This window comes from Cercospora kikuchii (assembly GCF_019650295.1).
Source record: "Cercospora kikuchii DNA, contig_00008, whole genome shotgun sequence".
Classification (NCBI taxonomy): Eukaryota; Fungi; Ascomycota; class Dothideomycetes; order Mycosphaerellales; family Mycosphaerellaceae; genus Cercospora; species Cercospora kikuchii.
Window position 1 is genome coordinate 125288 of NW_025408589.1, and position 21177 is coordinate 146464.

Consider the following 21177-nt stretch of genomic DNA (forward strand, 5'->3'; position numbering starts at 1 on the left):
TAGGAACGACATTCTCATCAACAAGGTCAATTCACATGCCATGGACACCGGTGATTCACTTACATGTCCGGACGGACGCTAGCATTAATAATGCCGGCCGGCAGATACCCCATTAGCTGTCCATCCGGCCGGACACCGTCCGGACGGCATGGCCACGAAAAATGACCCGTCCATTGACCACCCTGTTACCGACGAAGCACCGCAGAGTGTTTCCATTGGGTATGTGGAAGAAGGTGGGTCGACACGGAACTTGGTGTCTTCACATCGCGATGGAACTTAAGGCAACTCATGGATGTCAATGTAGTAATCAGTTACGAGCATCGGAACGACGCCCTTGAGTTCAATTTCGGCTACCGTCATACGCCAATTGTGCGATGAGGCATCATACTAAGAAAGTAATGTCACTAGTTATTCTGCGAACTAAAATCCATGTTTCAGTCCTCGGCGATCCAATGCATTCTGGAACCTGGCAAAGCGCATACAATTGGAGCCAGAAGCCCGGAGGCAATGTAGCGTGACATTCGTAGTTCTGCTGCTGATGGAAGGACAAAGCCGATTACTCCCTCCCCTGTGCTGAGCATGGTTCTTTCGTGATTAGCAGTGCCTCCCTGCAGCCTTTTTGCAAGTATATACTTGGGCTTATTCGATAATCCGCCATTTTGCTTAGTGCGTTGAGTGAAAGACTGTATTTGGAGAAGCGACCAAGTCAGATTGCGTTGTGAATCGGTCCTCGGTACGATGTAATTCTGGAATGAGACATCCTAGGCGAGAAACGCTCCGGGGTGTGAAGTGGTTCTGTAGATCACGTTTAGCGCCCTTTGCCCTCGACCCGAAACTCATTGCTCGTGTGTGGATGTCCGTCCAGTCCAGTAAGCGATGTGACGAGGATTGTGATGGTCTTTGCCGTGCCATTTGCTATACATGCGCCATCTGCCTATGATAAGTCTTGACTGGAGATGCATGGGCGATCAGGGGCAGTGAACAGGGCAGCTTCTTAGACCTCCTCTGTGTGGAGTCTGTGAGATGGCGAGCAATATCACACGTCCCCAAGTATCAGCACAAGACATCATATTCCGCCTTGGAGTGCCACGTACATAAAGACAAATACTCGCATTCGAGTAACTTATTGAATCAGCTTATCATTCCTTTCTACTGACAGGCAACCTGCAAGGGCTCCCGCGGCTCTACCTGACGCCAATAATGCTTTTCGCAGTTCCGTTCAGGGCTGATGGAATGCTCTACATCTTTCTTTTCGGCGCGACGCAACTTCTCACCGAGCCTGCAATGGAAAACCTGAGCCGGAGTCCAGGAACTACCTACCTCCACATCACTGAGATGGCGACAAAAGAATTGGCTTCCATCATACGTCGCGGCGTTGCGCATCTTGGATTCGGTCCTGGGCATAAGTTCGTGCGTGACACGCCTCGAGGACCGCAGCCTGAGACCTTGCTGCGACCGAACTATGGAAACTACCTCTGGACAATCAGTGGCGCTGTAGCCAAACATATTCTCCTGACCGTGGACGAAGAGCAAAATTTCCTCGTCAATCTGAGCGAGATACTTGGTGATTTGATCCGCTACGCGGATAACGACACCTCAGGAGAGCAGGATTTGAACAAGACCCGACAGGACTTCCAACATGCTGTATTTGAGCCAGTACAGCACCTGAGCGTTTCGCAACAGACTTACACCGAATTCCTGACGCTCTTGCAGGCAGCCGCGGACAAGCGCCAAGCAGCAGCCAGCGCGGCGACTGGCTGTGAGTCTCCCATATATTGCTTCCAAGACGCAGACCAATTTGTCAAATGGGCGAACGAGTGGATAGATGATGATGGATACGTGCCAACGGATGATCAGGCCCCCATCTTGCACGAGGTGGGAACAGACACGCACGCTATAGGGACTCTTCAATCGACAACTTCGCAACAATCGCCAAATCAGACTTCATATCTCGTGGGGACTGACTTGACTACTAAAAAGCGGAAGCTGGAGGAGGAGTTTGTATCGAGATCTTTCTACAACACAGACGATATGTGAAGGCGCTGTCTACATAGGGGGCAAGCAATGTATGTAATGTATGTTATCAATCCAGTTGTGCACATGGTCTAGCGCAGTCGGCTTCTCAATTCTTTTGGGATGCACTACATGGATGACCACTTGTTTGTTCCCTTGTCGATTCACTTTCGCATATTTTCACGATTCCCATCACTCATCGTCCAGCAGAATCAGCAGCGCCTATACTTACTGTACGATGCTTGCTGGCAGAGAAGTAGACAACAAGATCCAGGTGTCTGAGATGCGTAGTGAGTTCTCACAGCCAGGTCGCCGTCCGATCTGATCCATCCTGGTGTCTACAAGTCGAGCTGGAGGTTAATTAGATTGCGTGAGCATGCTGTAGTGTCGGTCTGTGCGCCTCATATTTTGGCCAGATATGCGATGAAGCACCTGGAGGCCGGCGAGATAACATGCATCGACCGAAAAAGACGGTTCTATACAACCACTTGTATTTGCGCAATAGTTCCTCACGTTATGCCCTGTTCCTTCCGCAAGAACGATCCTTTACATGGTCTCGGTCTTTGTATACCTGGAGCTTAGTTCTAGAGCTTGTGCATTCATGACACGAGCTCAGTTGCATATGTCGGGTGTCAAGGCTGACGTATCGATTTCATGACCTCCAGATGACGACACAGGTGCAAATCGAGAAGAGCTTGTTGTGCATCAGTATAGCTCTGCGCGAGAACGTCACAGTCGCGCGGCTCGGGAGCTCACGACAGTCTGATTGCACCTTACCATTTAGTGTCTCCAGCTGCGTAGCAGGAACGGACGCTTGTTACGGCCTCTTGCGAATACAGTTGCAGCATGCGAGTTCAATCGCAAGGCGGGGGCTTGCGGGTGGGTCGTCGCTCGATACAGAGGGGTGCAGATTTGGCCCATTGTGGGTCATGAGACAATCCATAGTTCTACTCCGAGCTGCGGCATCAGACAGCTCATTTCCCGGAGGTTTCAGCAAGGGGTTTCGACTTACTCGGGATTTGTACGACTTCGAGAAATCAGCAGTACTTGAATCGCATATCCGTTTTCCCCAACGAGAGGCAGGACTGCATTCGCAGTTGAGCTGCTGCCATGCAGACTCCAGAAGGTAGCTAGGCAGCATTCGAGCACTGACTGCTTACTACCCACACTCCCGCTCACCCATACGCGCGATCCGGGCTATCTCATCGCAGCACACAGTGCGTATGCAAGTCGGCAGACAAAATCCCAGTATGCAGTCGTGGTGCGACGTTTAGACCAATCAATGACAAGTGGCCAATCAAGGTGGCACACCGCTCGCAAGGTGCAACGTTGACAGAAATATCTCGCACGATCATGTGAGACTACTTGTGAGCTTCACGATCGTACCTTTGTTAAAGACAGTACGACCAATGATGTGATGCTTGAGACAGAGCCTAAGGATGAGTGAAAGCGATCCGTATTCTCTAGGCATTTTCTCCATTGGCGTATTCGATATCGTTGTGGATGCATTCGTGCAATGTTGCACAAACCCTCAAACTACCATGTGGAGCTTTGGGGGAGCACAGCGCTACAGTAGTCTTGTGCTTGTGTTACGGTGCAACAAAGACAATCAGATCAGGAAGCAATGATGTGCCAATTGGCGGATTTAAATCTGGTATACAGCTCGAGTAGGGAGCAGTGTTCCTTCACAAAAGTTCGACATCTTCGTTCAGTTTATGTTCCAGAGATATGGCACCTCGAATAAAAGCCTTGGCCAAGAGCGAGAGCAAAACGAGATTTTTGGAGCGCATCGGGCTTTCAATGAAGGACGATGCCCACCGCACATTTTATACCGCAATGAAGGTGATTCTTACTTACAATCGGCCTCGGCTTGACTGACACGGAGCAGACTGAAGCGGCCGAGGCAAGAGCCAGACTTGTCAGTGAAGAATCGTACGAAGGGTATGAGGGCATGTTCCAATGGAAGCGTATTGAGAGCTACTGCTAACAACGCTCCTGCAGCATCCACACCAACGAGTCCCGAACACACCGAGAAATCCTGCGCATCTATAAGGAAGCTTCCACCGCAACGAGAGCGGTATACGAGCTTGGCCATGACACTGATGGCGCGGCAGAGGAGAACTGGGTCATCCGCTGGATGCTTTGGCATGTGTATCGCTACCGAGAGCAAAGACCAAGAAGCAGGGGCCCGAGCGGATCAGGCCCCGATGTCGCAGGCAGCATGTGTGTGAGATCGCACTTTTGGGACCCTGTGCGAGGGCAGTGGCTTGAGCGACGATAACATGAAAAGCTGTGAGCTGGATCACGGCGAAAGTTCTCTTTACATGGAGTAGCTCGCCCCTTGCGGGTGAAACTCGTCATTCGAGCTTAGTCTCATATCTTTACGAGTTAACCCGGCCCTGCGAATGTATACTGCTACTTATTAATGTCTACTGCAATATCGCAATACTTTATAGAAAAGACGTTATACCGAGCGCCGGGTGTTGTGGGGCTCTTGATACGCCGAACGTAGTTCAGAACCACACGGTAAAGCTGAGGAGGTGTTACGAAACGAGGGAATGAGGGAACTCAATGTCACTCTTCGAAGGTCGCAGCTACATGTTTTGCTAAGGAAGCTCCAACAGACATTCCTCGAGAACAGCATGGAAGCGTAGCAAGCGTTCTCGTTTCTCAATCGCCTCTTTCGACTCTCCTGCGAGGAATCGAAGTTCTTCATCCGAACAAGCAGCTACCTTTTGAGGGGAGAACACGCTCGGCAAATCTCGAAGTAGATGCCGCTCGATGGCCTGACGGCAGAGGTTATCCACGAAGGTCTTCCGAGCAACCTGCTGGCATTTAGCGCTGAGTTGGTAGACATATCAAACAGGCCTACCTTGTAATATGCTGCTAGAGCAGCCCTCGCCTCGGAACATGCCTGCTCGTCCATGTCTACGACAACTCGCTTTTGCAAAGATGTGAGAAATGTTTGGATATCGATGCTGTTGTTGCTAATGTGCACACGTCCATGGTAGTCGTGGCTCGTCGTCTCGTCCATTGCCTTTTTGAGAGCTTTGCGTGCAGCGTCATTCCGGGCCTTCTGGATGTTGTCCGTGTAGTAATGGTTATAAGTAAGGGGCTGCTGAGACTCATCATTCCACAGCCTGGCGAGCTCCTTGTTGGCATCAACTTTCATCTTTTCGAGCTCGTGGGCTATTCGTTCTCGTAACTTGCTCCTCGTGTGCTCCTCATTGGACAGGTATGATATGACCGCTTCTACAAAACGGTCCAGACATTCATAAAGATGGTTGAGATGATTAGCAGCGAGGCGGAGCCATCTGCTGGAGTGCTGATGGAACAATTCCGCCAAGAACACGTGGTTGTACTCACCCGGCAACTCGCGTCCGCGTGTTTTCATATACACCTGGCAGGCTCATCAGCTAAAGCACCCTAGAGATGCTCACGGGACGTACCTCCTTGATCCATTGTCGGAACTCCAACTCCGTCACCATCACCTGCTCATCGATCACGTCGTTCCCTTCACTCGCTTCGCCAGGGCCTTCACTGTCAGTGAGACTATCGTAGCTATGAGCAGAAGCATCATGTCCCTTGATCTTCCTCTTTTCGCCCGCAGTTCTCATGAGGTCGGAATACTTCACGTTCGAGGCGTGGACAACAGCTCGCAGGCGTGTCGGAGGTATCGATTCTCCGGAGGCTCCGAAGAAGTCCGAATCACCATAGTTGCCTTGGAGCGCGGAAGAACAGAGACTGTCGAATCTCATTGCTAGTCGTGACAGAAATACACGCATATCAGCGATGGTGAGTCGTGCGCTGCCCATTTTCTCGATCTCGTTGGAAGTCTTTTGTCTCAAATCTCTGAGATCTTGACGAACCCTCGGCATCTCCTTTTCGATATGTCGGTCCAGAAGAGTCTGCAGATATTCTTTCAAATTGCTCACACCGATGCGGCCCGGATCGAGGTCTTGCTGATTCCATGGAAGCGATTCAAAAAAAGCATGCTCTAATGAAGTGCTTTCTTGTTGCGAGATTCCCTTCTTCATCTGCTCAGGGGATGGATTCTTGAGAAGGAAAAATCCCAGTTTCAGTCGTGTCGTGTCCTCGTTTCTTGCCAGCAGGGCAATGCGGCCTTCCGTCCCTCGGTTGATCAAATCAGGTTTAGTGATGATCCCTATAGTACGCTCACCAGAGTGGTCGTACATTTTTGATTTTCGGATCACTGGTTGATTAGCGATATCATTGCCCGCCTGGACAACCGCGAGAATGATGGAGCGAGGATTTTGCATGTACGTATCGACAAGAGCATGCACTGCATCAACATCTGCTTCCGTTTGGTCCTCACTCGGTACCTGGATGATTCCTGGTAGGTCCACGACGCTCAGATGCAGACCAGTGCGACCAGAGGCTCGGATTTGAAGTACATCGCGCGCAAAAGATGGTCCCGCCTCGTCGCTTGCGAAGCCCTTCACCCCCATGGCTGTTCCGGCGTGCGCTATCACCAAAGGCAACTCTGCAAACGACTCGATCGATCGGGAGAACTGTAGCATCTGAGTCTTGCGTTCTTCTGTTTGCGTCGAGTGTGGGATAATAGCGACAGATATCGACATTTCTGCATCTTCATCTTCCAAAATGATTTCCGTCGCAAATCTCGTGCAGAGACCGTCTTGTCGAGGAAAAGGAATCCCAGTTATTCTTTCCAATACCGAGCTCTTGCCTGCTGACTGATCACCGCACACGATCAGCTGTGGTAACGCGATGTGCTCGGCGATACCTCTTCTCCTGGCGGATGCAATTGCCCTGAGTCGAGCACGGGACTGCGCCGAATGCAAGTCAGGCATTGCGGACCCCATATCGCCCATGATTATCGAGATAGTGGGAAACAGTCGGCTCGAAACCAAAGTGCTTGGCTGGAGTGGAAGTGATGGAACTCACTCGGAGGTAGATGTCCACGGTGCATGACACCGAGTATAATATACCACACCGCTCCACACGTTTCGCACGCGCCCGCCCATGCAATAACTAAATGCCTCAATTGTCATCTACGGTCATTACTGCGATCATGCCATTATCGTTTTTCCCTCCATCTCATCTACCTGCCTGAGCCCGGTTCGAAATATTGGATCGGCAATGTGCTGGTGAATCGATGATTTCTTGCAGTTGATGGGCTATGGATCCTAGTGCGAAGTCGAAAGACGCCAGAAGGAAGCAAGCACTAGCTTGTGACATCGGACAAATCGGGTTCGACTGGCCTTGGTCGTGGAAAGTACCGCAGAACGGAGGTGACCCGCTGGATGTCAGAGTGCGTTGTGGTGTCTCTGCCCACTGGACGTGCTCAATAGCTGCAGCAGAACACAAAGACTATTACAAGGCGAACCCTTGCACACCCGATTCAGCGACTGAGTAGCCAGTATGATCTTCAATAACCAGCTTATTAATAAGCCAGATAGACCAACACCGGTGAGCCTGAGTTGTTTAACAACAAGTCCTGATCTCGCTCCCAGCAGGAACAGAGGGGGAGCAAGAAGGGGCTTGGGGCCTATACGGCTTCGGTGGCTCTGCATATGACATTCTCGCCATTGTCGACGACTGAGTTTGGCTGATGGGTTGTTGTTGCCTCCCCCGTTTGGCGCGGAGAGTGGCCAGAGCTCAACCCCGCAGACGCTGGCGCCCAAAGCAAGCTCAGGCCTTACACGCCAACATCGCACGAGATGCGTTCTGAAGCGAACTATACGTCACCCAGTCAAATCATTTCCATCTCCGCACTTCTGGCATGATCACCCTTGTCGCCCTGGAACCTGGGCACCTTGGTGTGGGTGTGCAGCCAGCAGCTCGCCCTGCCGCGGTTGAGTTTTCGACTTTAATCGCCTACAGAATGCTTGCGACTACATTTCAGAAGTGAGACCATTGCTACCGTTGCACTGCACCAAGTCAAGATTGTAGACTCGCAGATGGACAAGTCGTTTGAGAGCGTCGAGATCGTATTCTCCTCCAAGAAGCAGCTGAGGAAGAGCATAAAGAAGGCCTACAGTCAAGGCTCGCTAGACATAGACACGTACACCTTCATCAACACTAAGATCATCCCGTCTTTCGACACACACGGGTGGAACAGCACTCAGACGGAACACCTTCGGAACCTGAGTCCGCACAGGCTCGTCGAGCTGAAGACTATCAACCGCGAGAAAGGGACCTGGACCAGAACCATGATCGTGAACAAGATCCCACCGAAGGACGTAATATCAGGCTCCACTTCCATTGGTGAGCCGAACAGGTTGTTCGTGGGCGAGCCTACCTTCGCCGCAGCGCCTCAAGCCGATCCCTCACCTGTTCTGATGCGCGATGTTGAGCTTGTCGAGCAAGCTCATGCGCTCCAAGCACCTGTGAACATTGAGGCCGAAAGCGCTTTGAGCAGTGACTACGAGGACAGCGTCATTGGTGACCTGAAGACTTTGGAGGACATCTCGAACGATCATGTCTTCCTCGCCTGCATCGCTTGTGCGAGAATGATCTACATTCGATGTGCGAAACCCTCCAAATTCCCGGCGCAGTTCAGGACCAAGAACATGGTATTGCCCACAACATGCTCCAAGTGCAAGAACTTGGTTTCCGCGATTCCTCCTCGGTTCGCCGAGACGAGCAATGACCTGAAGCTGTTCGAGACGATGGGCATCCACGTAAGCCTGATGGCCAAGTCGGACGTGATGAGGATAGCGCTTGCCGTTGTCGGTGAGGACGCGTATCTGGCGAACGATGCGGGCCTGGTCGTCTACATGCACATAAACGACATCATGAAGTGCATCCCCACCGGCTCCGAGATCAGGAGCGTAGACAAGGAAGCATTCGTGGAGGGCAGGAAATCTCATGTATTGCAGTCACACTTGCTTACGGGCTTCTTGTAGGATGAGAGTGAGCAGCACCTTTACGATGGGCGAAGACATGACCTCGATGCCATCTAAAACTACGAGGTGGAGTGGATTTCGCGTTGTAGCAGCGGGTGCAATCAGACTGTTCCCCCGAAACTATCAACATCACAGGGAACAAGAATTCGAGTGTTCAGATAGTATGCACGCTACGTTTGTGGTAGTTGAACAATTGGCTTATGCATAGCATCTCGTCCCATGGGGCTGCTAAGGACGCAGACACAGGTGCACGATGTCGCTAGCACCAAGCTCCGATTGAATTGTTCCTCGGATAAGACACCCCGCTTTCTCAATCAATTTGTCGTTAAGTCGGCTCAGATGCATAGCATGATTGCACGCGGGAGGCAGCGAGCTCGAGGTCGTTCACAAAACCCCACCGGTCTCCAGACTAGGACTTCCGCAAGATTTTCAAACATAAGCCACGGGTGAGCTAGAAAGCTGGTGAGGATTATTCTGAGGTCATCCCGTCCAACGTAAAGATCCAGGACAGTGTGGTGTTTTACCGCGTTCTCAGTACAGAGACACTGTACAGCAGAAGATGACCTAGCGCAGCGAACCCAGAATTCTTTTTTCGGCTTGTAACTCACTTCGCAAACTCGCGCTGCGAGACTCAAACATTGTGTTAGGGTTCATTGACCTCGAAGGACACATCATCAGGATATATTCGACCTCAATGATCTCTATGATACGGCTAGAAAGCTGCATTCCACTGATCGCTAGTGGTCGACAGATTCGACAGGCAAGAAATGTTCACTGTTTTGGAGTATTCGCGCGAACAAGCCGACTTGAAATGCTGCGAATAGGGGCAGGTGCTGCGTATGGCCACACCAAGTCAAGTTCCTCTGGGAGATCACAAAGAGTGACATGACTATTTGCGATGCGCCCGGAGATGATGCGACACCCTTTCTCGAAGTTTCCTTCGACAAAATTGATAAGCTATGGATGTAAGGTGGGTAGGCTTGAAAATAGTACCGTCCCTCCCTCCATGGGGAGCCACCCTGTGAGGCGAGCCAACGTACACAAAAATGCAGTGCTCAACTTTTCTAACGACCTTGCGCATCAGTTGGCTCAAGAGCGTCACCCTGCATCACATTCTTCGTCTACTGCCTTGAGTATGACGAGAGGGGAATAATGGCGATTGTGCTGGGGATCATCATGCAGATACTGCAAATGGACTCCCTAACGATCAGCCCCTGCTACGCCGTGGCTGTCGTCTTGGTGCCAGCTCTCGGAGGGCGGATACTGTAGTTCATAGGGCAATCAACATGTCTGCTGCTTCAGGAAGTGTCTGAGCAAAGCGATGTGCAATCCGAGAGTTTCTCCGTTCATCAAGGCAGATCTATGGTTCGTCGGTGAATATGACACCCGTAATCGTGCTGACCTCATGCTGTAACGCACGCGCAGCTGTTTCAGCGCTATGCTGTCCCCAGATATGCTGTGTGGTGGAGTGTGGCGCATAGTCGCGCGCTTCTTGATGTTTCTGAAGCCACGTGGGGTCCGCGCTGCTGCCTGCTGTCCGCTTTCGGACCAGTTTTCGGGTACCTGCAGATGCCCCAGAAACTCTGCTTCATTCTTTCCCATTGCTCCACGCTACTCTAATGTTTGCTGCACCACGCTCTAGTATCGCGCATGGTCGCTCGTAGCGAGGGCGCCAAGGCGTTGTTGGTTCAACCTCCATTTTCCCACAGCAAACATGCTGATTTACGTATTCGAACTGTAGTGTAGGCCAAAGAAGTTAAGTAGGGATTACAGTGCACAAAACAGTATCTCATTCCAACCTAAAGATGCTTACGGCGCCCGAGGTTTGTCCAATCACCAGCGCTTTCTCGTATACTGCTGAGCAGCTTCCCCGATACTCGTGAGGCAGCCACAATATATCTGCGCCCTGGTTGCATATCCACTGGTCTCTGAGCTCCAAGAAGGATGTCCGTGCATAAGTACCAGAAGGCATGACCAAACCACGATGTGGAATGTGGAATTCTCCAGCACTTGTCCGCAGGCAATTGCCATCTTCAGAGAAAACCAGGAAGAATCGGCTCGTGACACGAACGTCAGGAATGACATGAATCATCTGGCCCGTCGCCGCGTTCCACACCCGCACCGTCTGGTCATATGTCGCCGAAGCGATGACCTGCCCGTCCGGCGAGAACGCCACCGCGGTGACATAGTGGTCGTGCCCTTTGAGCTTCTGCGTCTGCTCGCCCGTCGCCGCGTTCCACACCCGCACCGTATTGTCGTTTGATGCCGAAGCGATGACCTGCCCGTCCGGCGAGAACGCCACCGCGCTGACTGTGTTGCCATGCCCTTTGAGCTTCTGCGTCTGCTCGCCCGTGGCCGCGTTCCACACCCGCACCGTCTGGTCCCACGATGCGGACGCGATGACCTGCCCGTCTGGCGAGAACACGATCGCAGTGACGCGGTCGTCGTGCCCTTCGAGCTTCTGTACTTCTGCGCTCCAATTCACTGGAACCTCCGGAAAGCGCGCCCATTCCTGACGTATCTCGTGAGAGAAGGTCCTTCTGACGAGACTCTGCGTAGGAGTGAATACCAATGCGGAATGGTAAAGCTGTAAGGGAGCAAGGTCGATCACATAGCGGTTCCGTAGTACGAATCGTTTCGCGTCCTGCAGAAAATTGGTGACGTCATGGCTGTCGCTGTCTACAATCGACAACAAGGCACTGATATGACCGATCGCGCTCGAAATTCTGCCAAGCCAGCTAAGAGCTTCCAGCCAGTGCAAGAGGTGTCTACGTAGAAACCTGTGCACTCCGCCGTTGTCACGCAATCGAGATCGGCCCTTCATTATGTGCAGAGGCCAGTAGCTGCATGCGTAGGCCACGTCTGGCGGAATGTGTGTCTGAATCTGTTGTGGAGACAATTCGAAGCGCCGAGTTCCGGGCTGCACGACACGACACATATCAAGCCGCAAGACCCCATCTTCGTTCAAACGTCGAAGACAATATTGGGAGAGTTTTGCGTGGGTTTCTACCTCGTCAATCCAGAACCCTTCCTGATCTTCTCGTTCCGCATCGACGAGAAAGTCGCGGAACGACAAGTGCAGCAATCTCACCGGGTCATGCGGATTAGATGGTACCTCCAAAACAGAATGCAGGTGCCGGAGAAGTTCGCGAATGTCTTCTTCCTCAACATCCTGTGACTCGTCGCAGAGTAGAGAGGCGAGCGAGGAGACTGAAAGCGGATCTGCTGCCAGAACTATCGGCCCCACAATCTTTCGGAAGTCCTGGATCAGTTCTTCTCGCTCGCGTTGAGGTTTGCCACCAAGCAGTCGGCTCAGAATAGGCAAGTACGTTTTGGCCAGGTGTGAGGTGACGGCGGCGTGGCGTTGCGCGAGGATTAACTCGAGACGCTTTCGAGGTTTTGTCTCCGATACAAAACGACACACCGTCGAGGCGAAGATGAACAGAGGGACCGCCAGTTCGACAAGTGCTTGCAGATTAGCCTCGCTGGGCCAGTGTTGTAATTCTACGGCGTCAATCCTGTCCTCTCTGATCTTGACGAATGCAGCGTCAAAGTATGCACGTATATCTCGATGAATGGTGTCCGCTTGAACCTCTTCAAGAACGATATCTTGGTGGAGACTTCCGTCGAGCGCGCGGAACCCCAGCTGGACAGGGAGCTCTGGCCTGCTCGTAAGAAAGATGCGTAGTCGAAGATTGCTTTCACCGTCTAACTGAGCGAGGAGCCGGAGGAAGAGTCGAATATCTGTGCTCCGGTCGCATTCGTCGAGAGCGTCGATCACAATCACGAATCTCTGTCGTGGTAGAGACGCCGGGTTTAGGCTCAGCACTGGCTGCAGAAGTAGCTTCTCAAACTGTTCTTGTAGACCTCTGCTGCACATGAAGGAATCTTTATCAAGCGCGGCTAGGATAGGTCTGCGCATGGCAGGAATCAAATCTGCAAATTGTGCAGCAATCGTGGCAAAGAAGAGGTTGGCATTGCTGCGGTCCTGTTCGCCACGCTTGAAGAAGAAGCTCGCTCCCAAGCACGGCTGCTCACTGAGTGATTGCGATTGATTCAGGCGTTGGGCAATCGTACGACTAATGGTTGACTTGCCCGTACCCGCCTTGCCACAGAGCCAGAATATCGATTTCTCGTCTGAACCATCTACCCATTGCTGAATGTTGCGTAGGATCTCTGACCGCGTTCCCTCCAGACAGAACGATGTTGTTTCTTCTACTGACGAGTTGAACACTGCGTTGCGCACGACAGTCAGTCTTGAAAGATCCACCTTCTGGGCATCAATCGCCGCTAAAAGGCGCTGTTCGGCTCTTGCACGTCCTTCGCCATAGTTGACGACCAGGCCAAGATCAAGGATACCAAGCATAGCATAATAGATGTCCTCTTCGCGCGTGGTGATCCTGCCATCCATCCATCTTCGTTTTTCGCTGATATCTAAACGAGAAGCCGCTTCGTAGCTGCGTAGGATGTCTTCTGGGATGCCTGCGATTTGTGAAATCCGGCCTTCAAGCGAAGGTCCAGTAGTGGTCCAGCGATATCGAACAGCCGAGGCGCCCTTGTTCCCGATCACTTTCCAGTGCTTCGTGAGGAAGACCACCGTCCGTGGTGCGAGCAACTCTTGCAAGGTCCAGCCTCTCGTGAACCACATACTCTGCCGAAAGCTCTCGTGATTATCGACGGTCTTGACGTCGCCAAGGTAGGCCAGGCACAGCTCTGCATCGCGATACCATCTAAACATCGAGTTGATAGAAAAGGACAGCTCCACAGCATTCCTCTTGTCAATGCAGCAGGTATCGATCCAGAGCCATTTGATCGAAGGCACGTTATCCTTGACATACTCCGCAAAACCTCGTACCTTCTTGTACCCTGCAGATTTTGTGTTCCGTCTGCTTTCTACATCTTCCAACGTTACTTCTGAGTCACACCACCGGTGCGACGCGATCGCGTAAGGCGGCGGTTTATTCGGTTCGTCGAACTGGCGCAATTTGAGGGTGTCCACGCAGAGCAGTCGCATAGCGGAACGCGTTCGATGTCGCCCGTGGCTCTCAAGTCGTCTGCATGTATCTGTTCAAGTTCGTCTGTGGCAGTCGGCGTGCTATGCAGTGTCGAAGGTCGCAAATTGCGCCGCGGATCTGTGCATCTTGAGGCGACCGGTCAAGAGGCGGAGCTCTTGCATGATGGCGCGACACAGCCTCGTGCTGCGCATGCTGAAGCGAATCATCGTGCGCGGACAGATCATAGGCCGTTGCACAACGTAAATGTGCTTCGCAGACATAGGCTGCCGTATGTTGTCTGTTGTATTGCCTGTCTCTGAGCGGTGTAAGTAGGATCTCTCTCGCTAGGCACTCTGGGAGTGGGACGAAGCACAGGAACTTGGTGTCGTGTTGTTCGATTCCTGAGGCACCAATTCGTCACTCGCATCTGAGCTTCAACTAAGGGCGGAACACCATGGAGACAAGCTGAACTGTTTAATCAGTCCTGTAACTTAGCATTTTCTTGGACTCTCTCTCAACGCCATCGAAAACGACAGAAGACTGGTGATACTATAATGCGCCAAGAAGACGAGCTGAAGTGCGTGTGTCCTTGCTATCTTGGCATTTTCTAAGCTGGGTGATGCCGGCGTTCCTCGTTCCACTCTAGCATCTTCGCCACCTCTACAGCGGCCACCGCCATAGCCATCGTCTGGCTACTGAAGAGGGGTTCTAAAGGCTGTGATCAGTCATAAAGGTAGCACGTATTTTCTGGATACGAATTCCAAAACATAAGACGTTTCCTGGAAAATAGTATTCCGATTCTATCGCTACCACATTCGCGCCACAGGAGCTCTGCATTGCCCCGGCATGAGTCGACACTCTTGGGCCTCGATGCCGATCCGTAGCGCTTCTGCATTGTCGAGGTCCTGAGCATCGCTATCAGGTGCAAGTTGTCCACAGGCGCTTACGTCTCTCATATTCTTCGCTTCTGGCTTGGACCTGGCACTGCCAGCTTTCTTGGCCTTTTTCTCGGCTCTCTTTGCCTCCCTCTCAGCCTCTTTCAGAGCACGATCCATACGCGCCTTTGCTAAGTCTTCGTAGCTCATCACCCGCGCCGTTCCAATGATCTCTGTCTTGGTCGATCGACGGGCTTTGGCTTCGTTATTGATCTTGGCCAGGAATTGATTTGGCTCACGAAGAAGGGCGCGTTCGGCAAACGACAGTTGCGTCGCATTGGTGAGCTTCTCGAGGTGTTCCTGGAAACGTTGCCGACGGGTCACGTCGAGCGTGTCAGTATCGAGCTTGATCAGATTGTGCAGAGCGTGGACCGCTTCCGCCGATACGGGAGTCACGGGCGTCTTGGGTGTTACCGGAGTGTGCGGCGACGGATCATGGGAGACCGGATCTTGCTGGACAATGCCAGTCTCCAGTCCTGCTAGTCCAATAGTAGCTGGAGGTAAATCCTTGACCACTTTCGCCGGATCGAACGGGAAGAGGCCTGCTTTGGCCCAGCCCGATCGTATGTTCCGTGAGGTGAAAGCACGCTCCCTTGCGGGAGTGTACAGATATGTAAAGTGCTCCTTTCCGATCGTTCCCACGCCTCCACGTTCCAGACGTTCGACCTGATCTCGATACGCTGCTTTGAGCGGACCGAACACAGCAATATCACAGGGCTGTAACTTATGAGAGGTATGAGACGGGAGGCGACACAGTGTAATGTTATTCTCGAAACAGAACTCCAACACTTCGAGCGTTTCATGCGTCCCGAACCCATCACAGATCAGCACTCGCGGCCTCTGTCCTGTACGATCTCTGGTCTGAGGGTCGAATACCAGCTTCAGCTACTGTAAGCTGAGATATGAGTCCGTGTACCCGCTGTCCGAGAATGCGTAGTGCCATCCGGGGGTAGGCCACGTGCTCCAGTTGGATCGGTGAGTGGCAGCGGGCCAGATGATCATGGGGTGGAGATACCTACCATCCGCGCTCACGCACTCGATGGCCGTGATCGTGACGCGCTTGACGCGGGCACCTCTGCAGTTGTGTGAGTCCTCCTTACTTACCAGAACCTTGACGGAGCCCCGCTGGGAAAGCATGATGCCCGTCTCGTCCATGTTATAGACGTTCTCTCGCAACACGTTCGGATCCTGCAAGACCTGTCCGATCACATCAAACCAATGCACCACTTTATCGTGGATCTCGTATCGCTTCCAATCGAGCGCCCTGGCCGTACTAGCTTTGAGCTCTGGATGTCGCTTGTAGAAGTGCTGCGGCCAGTTTTTGCCTGGCGGTTTGCTGGGTCTCTTCGAAGGCGTCCGCTGGCGAGCGAGACTAAACGCGATCGAGCCTACGTACTTGATTCGAACAGGTCGACCAAGTGCATCTTGCTGAACGAGAAACGCGACCAGCGCCTTCTCTTCCCACGGATCGAGGTACTGTTGGCTTTCCGCCTTCGCCTTGAGCGACGGCCGTCCGCGCGCGCGATGCTGGAGCGTGGTGCGAGGAATATTAGTGTGTTGTGACCGAGCGCGAAAAGACCTCTCTACGCCAGAGCACGCATCTTCGGCCAGCGCTAGGCTGGCCTTGTCCATACGCTCCGTACTACTGTATGGAAGAAATGTGGAGGAACGGGAAGAAGGAAGCAGAGTTTCTGGGGGATCTGCCTTCTGGGGGATCTGCAGGTACCCGAAAACTGGTCCGAAAGTGGACACCAGGCAGAAGCGCGGACCCCACGTTGCTTCAGAAGGATCGAGAAGCGCGCGACTGTGCGCCACACTTCACTACACGACATATCTGGAGACAGCATAGCGCTAAAATGGCTGCGTGTGCGTTACAGCATGAGGTCAGCACGATTACGGGTCTCATATTGTCCGACGAACTGTGGATCTGCCTTGGTGAACGGAGAAACTCTCGGTTCGCTCATACGTTGGGTGAAATCATTCCTGGAGCAGACGGTGTATTGTTTGCCTGATGGACTACAGTACTCAACTCCCGAAAGTCTGCCGCAACACTGCAGGCACACTTTAGCAGGGGCAATCCGGCGGAGAGTCAATTCGTAGCGTTTGCGAAATGGTCGACGAAGGGACCACGACGATGTATTTCTGGTAACGCTTCTGGTGATAGAGAGAGAAACCGCGCAGGTAACCGCCGAATGGATGGCAGAGACGCAAACCCCTAGTTGACAGCAAGCGAGTCGAAGGTAGGTGTTTTGGCTCGTTACGTAGGGTGGCTCGTCTCGCAGTGAAGGATGTTAATCGCCGAATGGATGGCAGGAATGCAAACCCCTAGTTGACAGCAAGCGAGTCGAAGGTTGGTGTATTGGCTCGTTACGTAGGGTGGCTCGTCTCGCAGTGAAGGATGTTAAGTCAAATACGGCTCGATCCGTGTATAGGAGAACTAACTAACTCAACTAAAAGAAATGAAACGAGCGATATCATACGGCATTTCTCCCTTCGCTTCAAATTTATTTCTTGGCTGCTTTGCGCCTCCGGGCTTTAAATTTCAGAAATTCTTGATACTCTGCTTCAGTGGAGTCTCCGTCATCCTCACTTATGCTGGGCTCATGTAGAGCATCTTTGGTCGACTTTCCGCGTTTGGTCCCCTCCAAATTCGATCCTTCTTCGCTCTCTGAATCCGCGGAATCGGATTTGCCGCGCCTGGCAGATTTATTTCTGCTCTGGTTTCGCGTCTTCCTGGGTGTGGGATATGGGGCGGCATTTGTTTTCCCGAGCAAGAGATCGATCCTTTCATCGACGAAAGCCTGGTTGAAATGTTTTCCCAGCAGACTTCTGCTCCAGAATGTGGCGTCTTTGTCAAACTCGTGCACCTCGCCAAAACTACCAAAAATAAACGTCACAGGGCGTCGGTAATCTGTTTCATGGGGGATGAATGCGATCCCCCCCCAGTTGAAAGTGCCAATGTCACCTATGTCTTGAGCTGCCCCTCTCATATTTCCTATTAATCTTTTCTCTCCTTTCTCCAGGTAACGCTCGGCCACCCTGGGACCCAACCTCGATGAAGCCACGATGTGCCAGACACAGAACTCAGCATCGTCGTCGGTGACCTGAACGAGGACTTGCCACATCGGGATCCGGACGCCCCTGACGGTCCGACCACAGTCGCGCAGTCCCCCGATCTTTCGTTCTCTCCCCTCATATGTGACATGGTTGGGCTTGAGCTCGCACCTGTAGATGCCCTTTCGAGGGGTGGGTTTCATGTCGTCCATTGCGGGTTCGGGGCTCGCTCCCGTTCGACTCGAATGCGTGCCATTTGCTGTTCCGCCATCTGCGCCACCATCAGCAGAGCCTCGAAATGCGGCCTCTTTGGCGCTCGGCGAAGGTTCCCCACAAGCTCCACCTCCATGCAAGCGTTGGAGGAAGTCCTCGGGCCAGAGCGTGTTCCGTTCCGCTATCTTGCTCTCTGGTATGTGTTTTTCTTGAGCTTCGTTCCACTCTGTCGATTTCTGCTCGATAGCCTCATCCATCATGGCCGCCCATTCTTCTGGTTGCGTGTTTCGTTTAAGTCGTTCCCGCAGGACCTCGCGACCCCGGCGAATGCTGTTGCGATCTTGGGGCAGAGATGCGTCGCCGGGTTTCACTGCATGACTAACGCTATAGACCAATAGTACGAGCATCTCTTCCCATGGCACTTTGAAGTCTACTCGCTGTTTGCCATCACGGAGTTGCCTCTCCGCGATGGTATAGTTAATCTTGCCCGCGCGAGCTCGGCAGTCGCTGTCTTTGTCGACGTAAATCCGTGGGTGGTCCAAGATCTCCCTCCACAACTTCGTGGCCTGCTGCCATTGTACTTGATACGGCTCCATGTCGGACGGGAACAAATCCGCGATATCTGCATCTTTCATCTCCGAATCCTCTCCCGTATCGTGTCCAGAGGCGTTCTTCCGGATTCGATCTTTGAAAGTGGCATCTGTCTTTTCATCTCTCTGTCGTGTCCTTCCATGCTCGTCAAAGTAGTGGTGAGGTGCTTCCCCCACAAATCCTGAGCCCGCCCACTCCAAAAGCTCGTCCCGCACCGGCTCGTAAGCACACATATCCTTGAATCGGGATATCCCATAGGAAAGGGCTGAGCAAGAATTAGTCTGAGGCGAGCGGAGATATCGTTTGCGCACCTTTGTAGGCTTCTGCCTTATGGTTTTCCATTTCTTTATCGTTGGTCGGGCATTCCAGGATGTGCTGGAGTTGACTTCTATACGAATCTAGAATGTCGTCCGCATTACCGCATGGGCCATCCAGGAGGAAGGACGGGTCTATCGGCGTGCCATCTTCTGGCAATTCCCCAGCAAGCAAATCGATAGTTTGGGCAAAGTCTTCTCTTCTCTCCTTGTTGAGCTTGCTGTTCCCGGGCGGCAGCGTCTGACCTCCGACTTGACTGCCTTGGGTCGTGTCAGCTGCGCGACTGGGCTCTGGCGCCTGCGCCGGAGTGGGAGTTGGAGCGGTGGTTTCGACTTTGGATCCCTCCATTTTGCTTTGGTGTTCGGTTCAAATTCGAAAAGTTGACTGACTGATATCTTCGCAAACGTAGTTCAGACTTTGTGAGGCTTCAATGCTTGCGGCTTGTGCAGATGGCATTTCTGGATCAATAAGTAGGCAAATGCGTGAGCCCCGGGGTCGGCGATGTGTGGTACCTCCCGAACTAGGACAAGAGCCAGCATGGGAAACACTGCAGAAGGGGTCCTGCTGTCGCATCCCTGATTCAACCCCTTCCCTTCTTCCTTCTGGACGCCGCCCCCGGGGGTTTTCTCCGCTTCTCCTTACTGGAGGGAGCAGCCCCGTCCTGGCCTGTGACATTCGGGAAGGGGCGCATTGTCGCCTACGGTTTATATCGTAGCACCCACCATCGTTTTCGAGGATTGAGCGCAAACATCACTATGGCAAACATGAATATTATCATACCTTGCATCGCCAGTCTCGTTGCAGGGATTCCTCGCCTCCACCACGTTCAGCACGCCCACATGCAACAGGCTCTTCGATTCCCCAATCTCACCTCAACCACGACGATTACGCAGACTCAATACATATTCGATGTGGCAACGATAGCCCCAGTCCAAAAAATTTCCGCAGCGACGAGCGTCCCGACGATTACATCTTCGAAGCCGAATGCAGCATGCGATATCGAGACGTGCCTAGCGTGTAGGACATGGTTCCATTGCACGGAAATGGATCGTAGATGGTATGACCCATCATATTCACCATTGCTGGCGCTAAGACAACACGACAGTCTCTATTGTGACACCGCTCCATGGTGCGACTGCAACTTTGTGTGATCTTGCCGTCTAACTTATACAACATCGGGCGACATGGAAGCAGGCAGTGATCTCGCCGAGGCGTGTATATGTAGCAGATTCAATTCCACACACTACGTTGGCACTCTAAATTATCTCAACGCTCGTGCAGTGAAGGGAACAATGTGGCGTTACGTACCAATATTAGCGGTCGAGCTTTCTGAACAAACAGGAGGTTTGGCAGCCGATGTGTTCCGTCCCCAAACATTCAAGGTCATGTTTAAATAAAACTTATCCATTCAAATCCGTACGTAAATTGTCCAACTATCTGCGCCCTATAGGCACGCGGTTGTCCTGCCGATTGTAGCTCCAAGAATATATATCGCTCGGGAGATCCACGTTGAGCCAGTGATGATTCAATTTGCGGCGCATCAATGTGCCGCAGCCAAGTGCCCATCACACCGTCGATACCATCGTGCCAGGGGTTCTGACTTGGATTCGGTACGTGTACTTCGGTCACGGGCGCTCGGAGCGATCCTACTGGAAGTCCTTGGGGATTGAGGACGATTTATTCTCATGATCTGGGCGCTGGAGGTTGACGTTCAGGATTTGTTGTATCATCTCGGTCGGGTAATTCAGGCCGCGCCTAGCCCAAAACGTACGCACTGCATGTTGACAATTCACACACGCGCTTTCTGGGAGCCATGTGTCCTTCCAGTGGATCCGATACCATCTTTTGTCACCGATTCCTTCAATCCCAGCAGAAAAATGCCTCAAGAGAAGACCGTCAATAGTGCTTTCGTCCAGATAGTGATCAATGTGATGCATTTCGACGACCTCATCTTTCCAGCGTATCAGATACTCCAACTCGTCCACCCCAGGTTTCAAGCGTAAACCAACGACGGACGCGACTTCGTACTCCCGCTGACTGCAATCCATGGCCAGCTGTTGTTGGGATTGTAGCTGCTGCCGTCCTACGGCCACGGTGTTCGAGTGAGTGGTGGTCGATTTTACCTTCGCTGTGTTGGGTAGCAGATTGACACACAACAGAGAGCTTCTGATG

At 52.4% G+C, this 21177-nt stretch overlaps 6 protein-coding genes across 7 annotated transcripts; 2 read left to right on the plus strand and 4 right to left on the minus strand.

Annotated features, from left to right (window-relative positions):
- Positions 1-1200: 1200 nt before the first annotated feature.
- On the plus strand, positions 1201-2037 carry CKM354_001126000 (uncharacterized protein; the record flags this gene model as incomplete). The annotated part of the gene is made up of 1 exon (XM_044806741.1): positions 1201-2037. The coding sequence occupies one exon, from the start codon at positions 1201-1203 to the stop codon at positions 2035-2037; it is 837 nt and encodes a 278-aa protein (XP_044662676.1).
- A 2582-nt stretch (positions 2038-4619) lies between these two features.
- Positions 4620-6866, minus strand: CKM354_001126100 (uncharacterized protein; the record flags this gene model as incomplete). Its single annotated transcript, XM_044806742.1, has 3 exons — positions 4620-4838; positions 4886-5413; positions 5463-6866. 3 exons carry the CDS (start codon positions 6864-6866, stop codon positions 4620-4622), a joined length of 2151 nt encoding a protein of 716 aa, XP_044662677.1.
- Positions 6867-7955: 1089 nt separating this feature from the next.
- On the plus strand, positions 7956-8903 carry CKM354_001126200 (uncharacterized protein; the record flags this gene model as incomplete). The annotated part of the gene is made up of 1 exon (XM_044806743.1): positions 7956-8903. The coding sequence occupies one exon, from the start codon at positions 7956-7958 to the stop codon at positions 8901-8903; it is 948 nt and encodes a 315-aa protein (XP_044662678.1).
- A 1789-nt stretch (positions 8904-10692) lies between these two features.
- On the minus strand, positions 10693-13917 carry CKM354_001126300 (uncharacterized protein; the record flags this gene model as incomplete). Its single annotated transcript, XM_044806744.1, has 1 exon — positions 10693-13917. The coding sequence occupies one exon, from the start codon at positions 13915-13917 to the stop codon at positions 10693-10695; it is 3225 nt and encodes a 1074-aa protein (XP_044662679.1).
- A 786-nt stretch (positions 13918-14703) lies between these two features.
- CKM354_001126400 (uncharacterized protein) lies at positions 14704-16464 on the minus strand (the record flags this gene model as incomplete). 2 transcript variants are annotated; one of them, XM_044806745.1, is made up of 2 exons in its annotated part: positions 14704-15693; positions 15937-16464. In XM_044806745.1, 2 exons carry the CDS (start codon positions 16462-16464, stop codon positions 14704-14706), a joined length of 1518 nt encoding a protein of 505 aa, XP_044662680.1. The 2 variants fall into 2 exon arrangements, with proteins under 2 accessions (XP_044662680.1, XP_044662681.1); XM_044806746.1 differs by having other exon boundaries at positions 14704-15717; positions 15865-16464.
- An 872-nt stretch (positions 16465-17336) lies between these two features.
- CKM354_001126500 (uncharacterized protein) lies at positions 17337-19353 on the minus strand (the record flags this gene model as incomplete). The annotated part of the gene is made up of 2 exons (XM_044806747.1): positions 17337-18955; positions 19002-19353. The coding sequence occupies 2 exons, from the start codon at positions 19351-19353 to the stop codon at positions 17337-17339; spliced, it is 1971 nt and encodes a 656-aa protein (XP_044662682.1).
- Positions 19354-21177: the final 1824 nt, after the last annotated feature.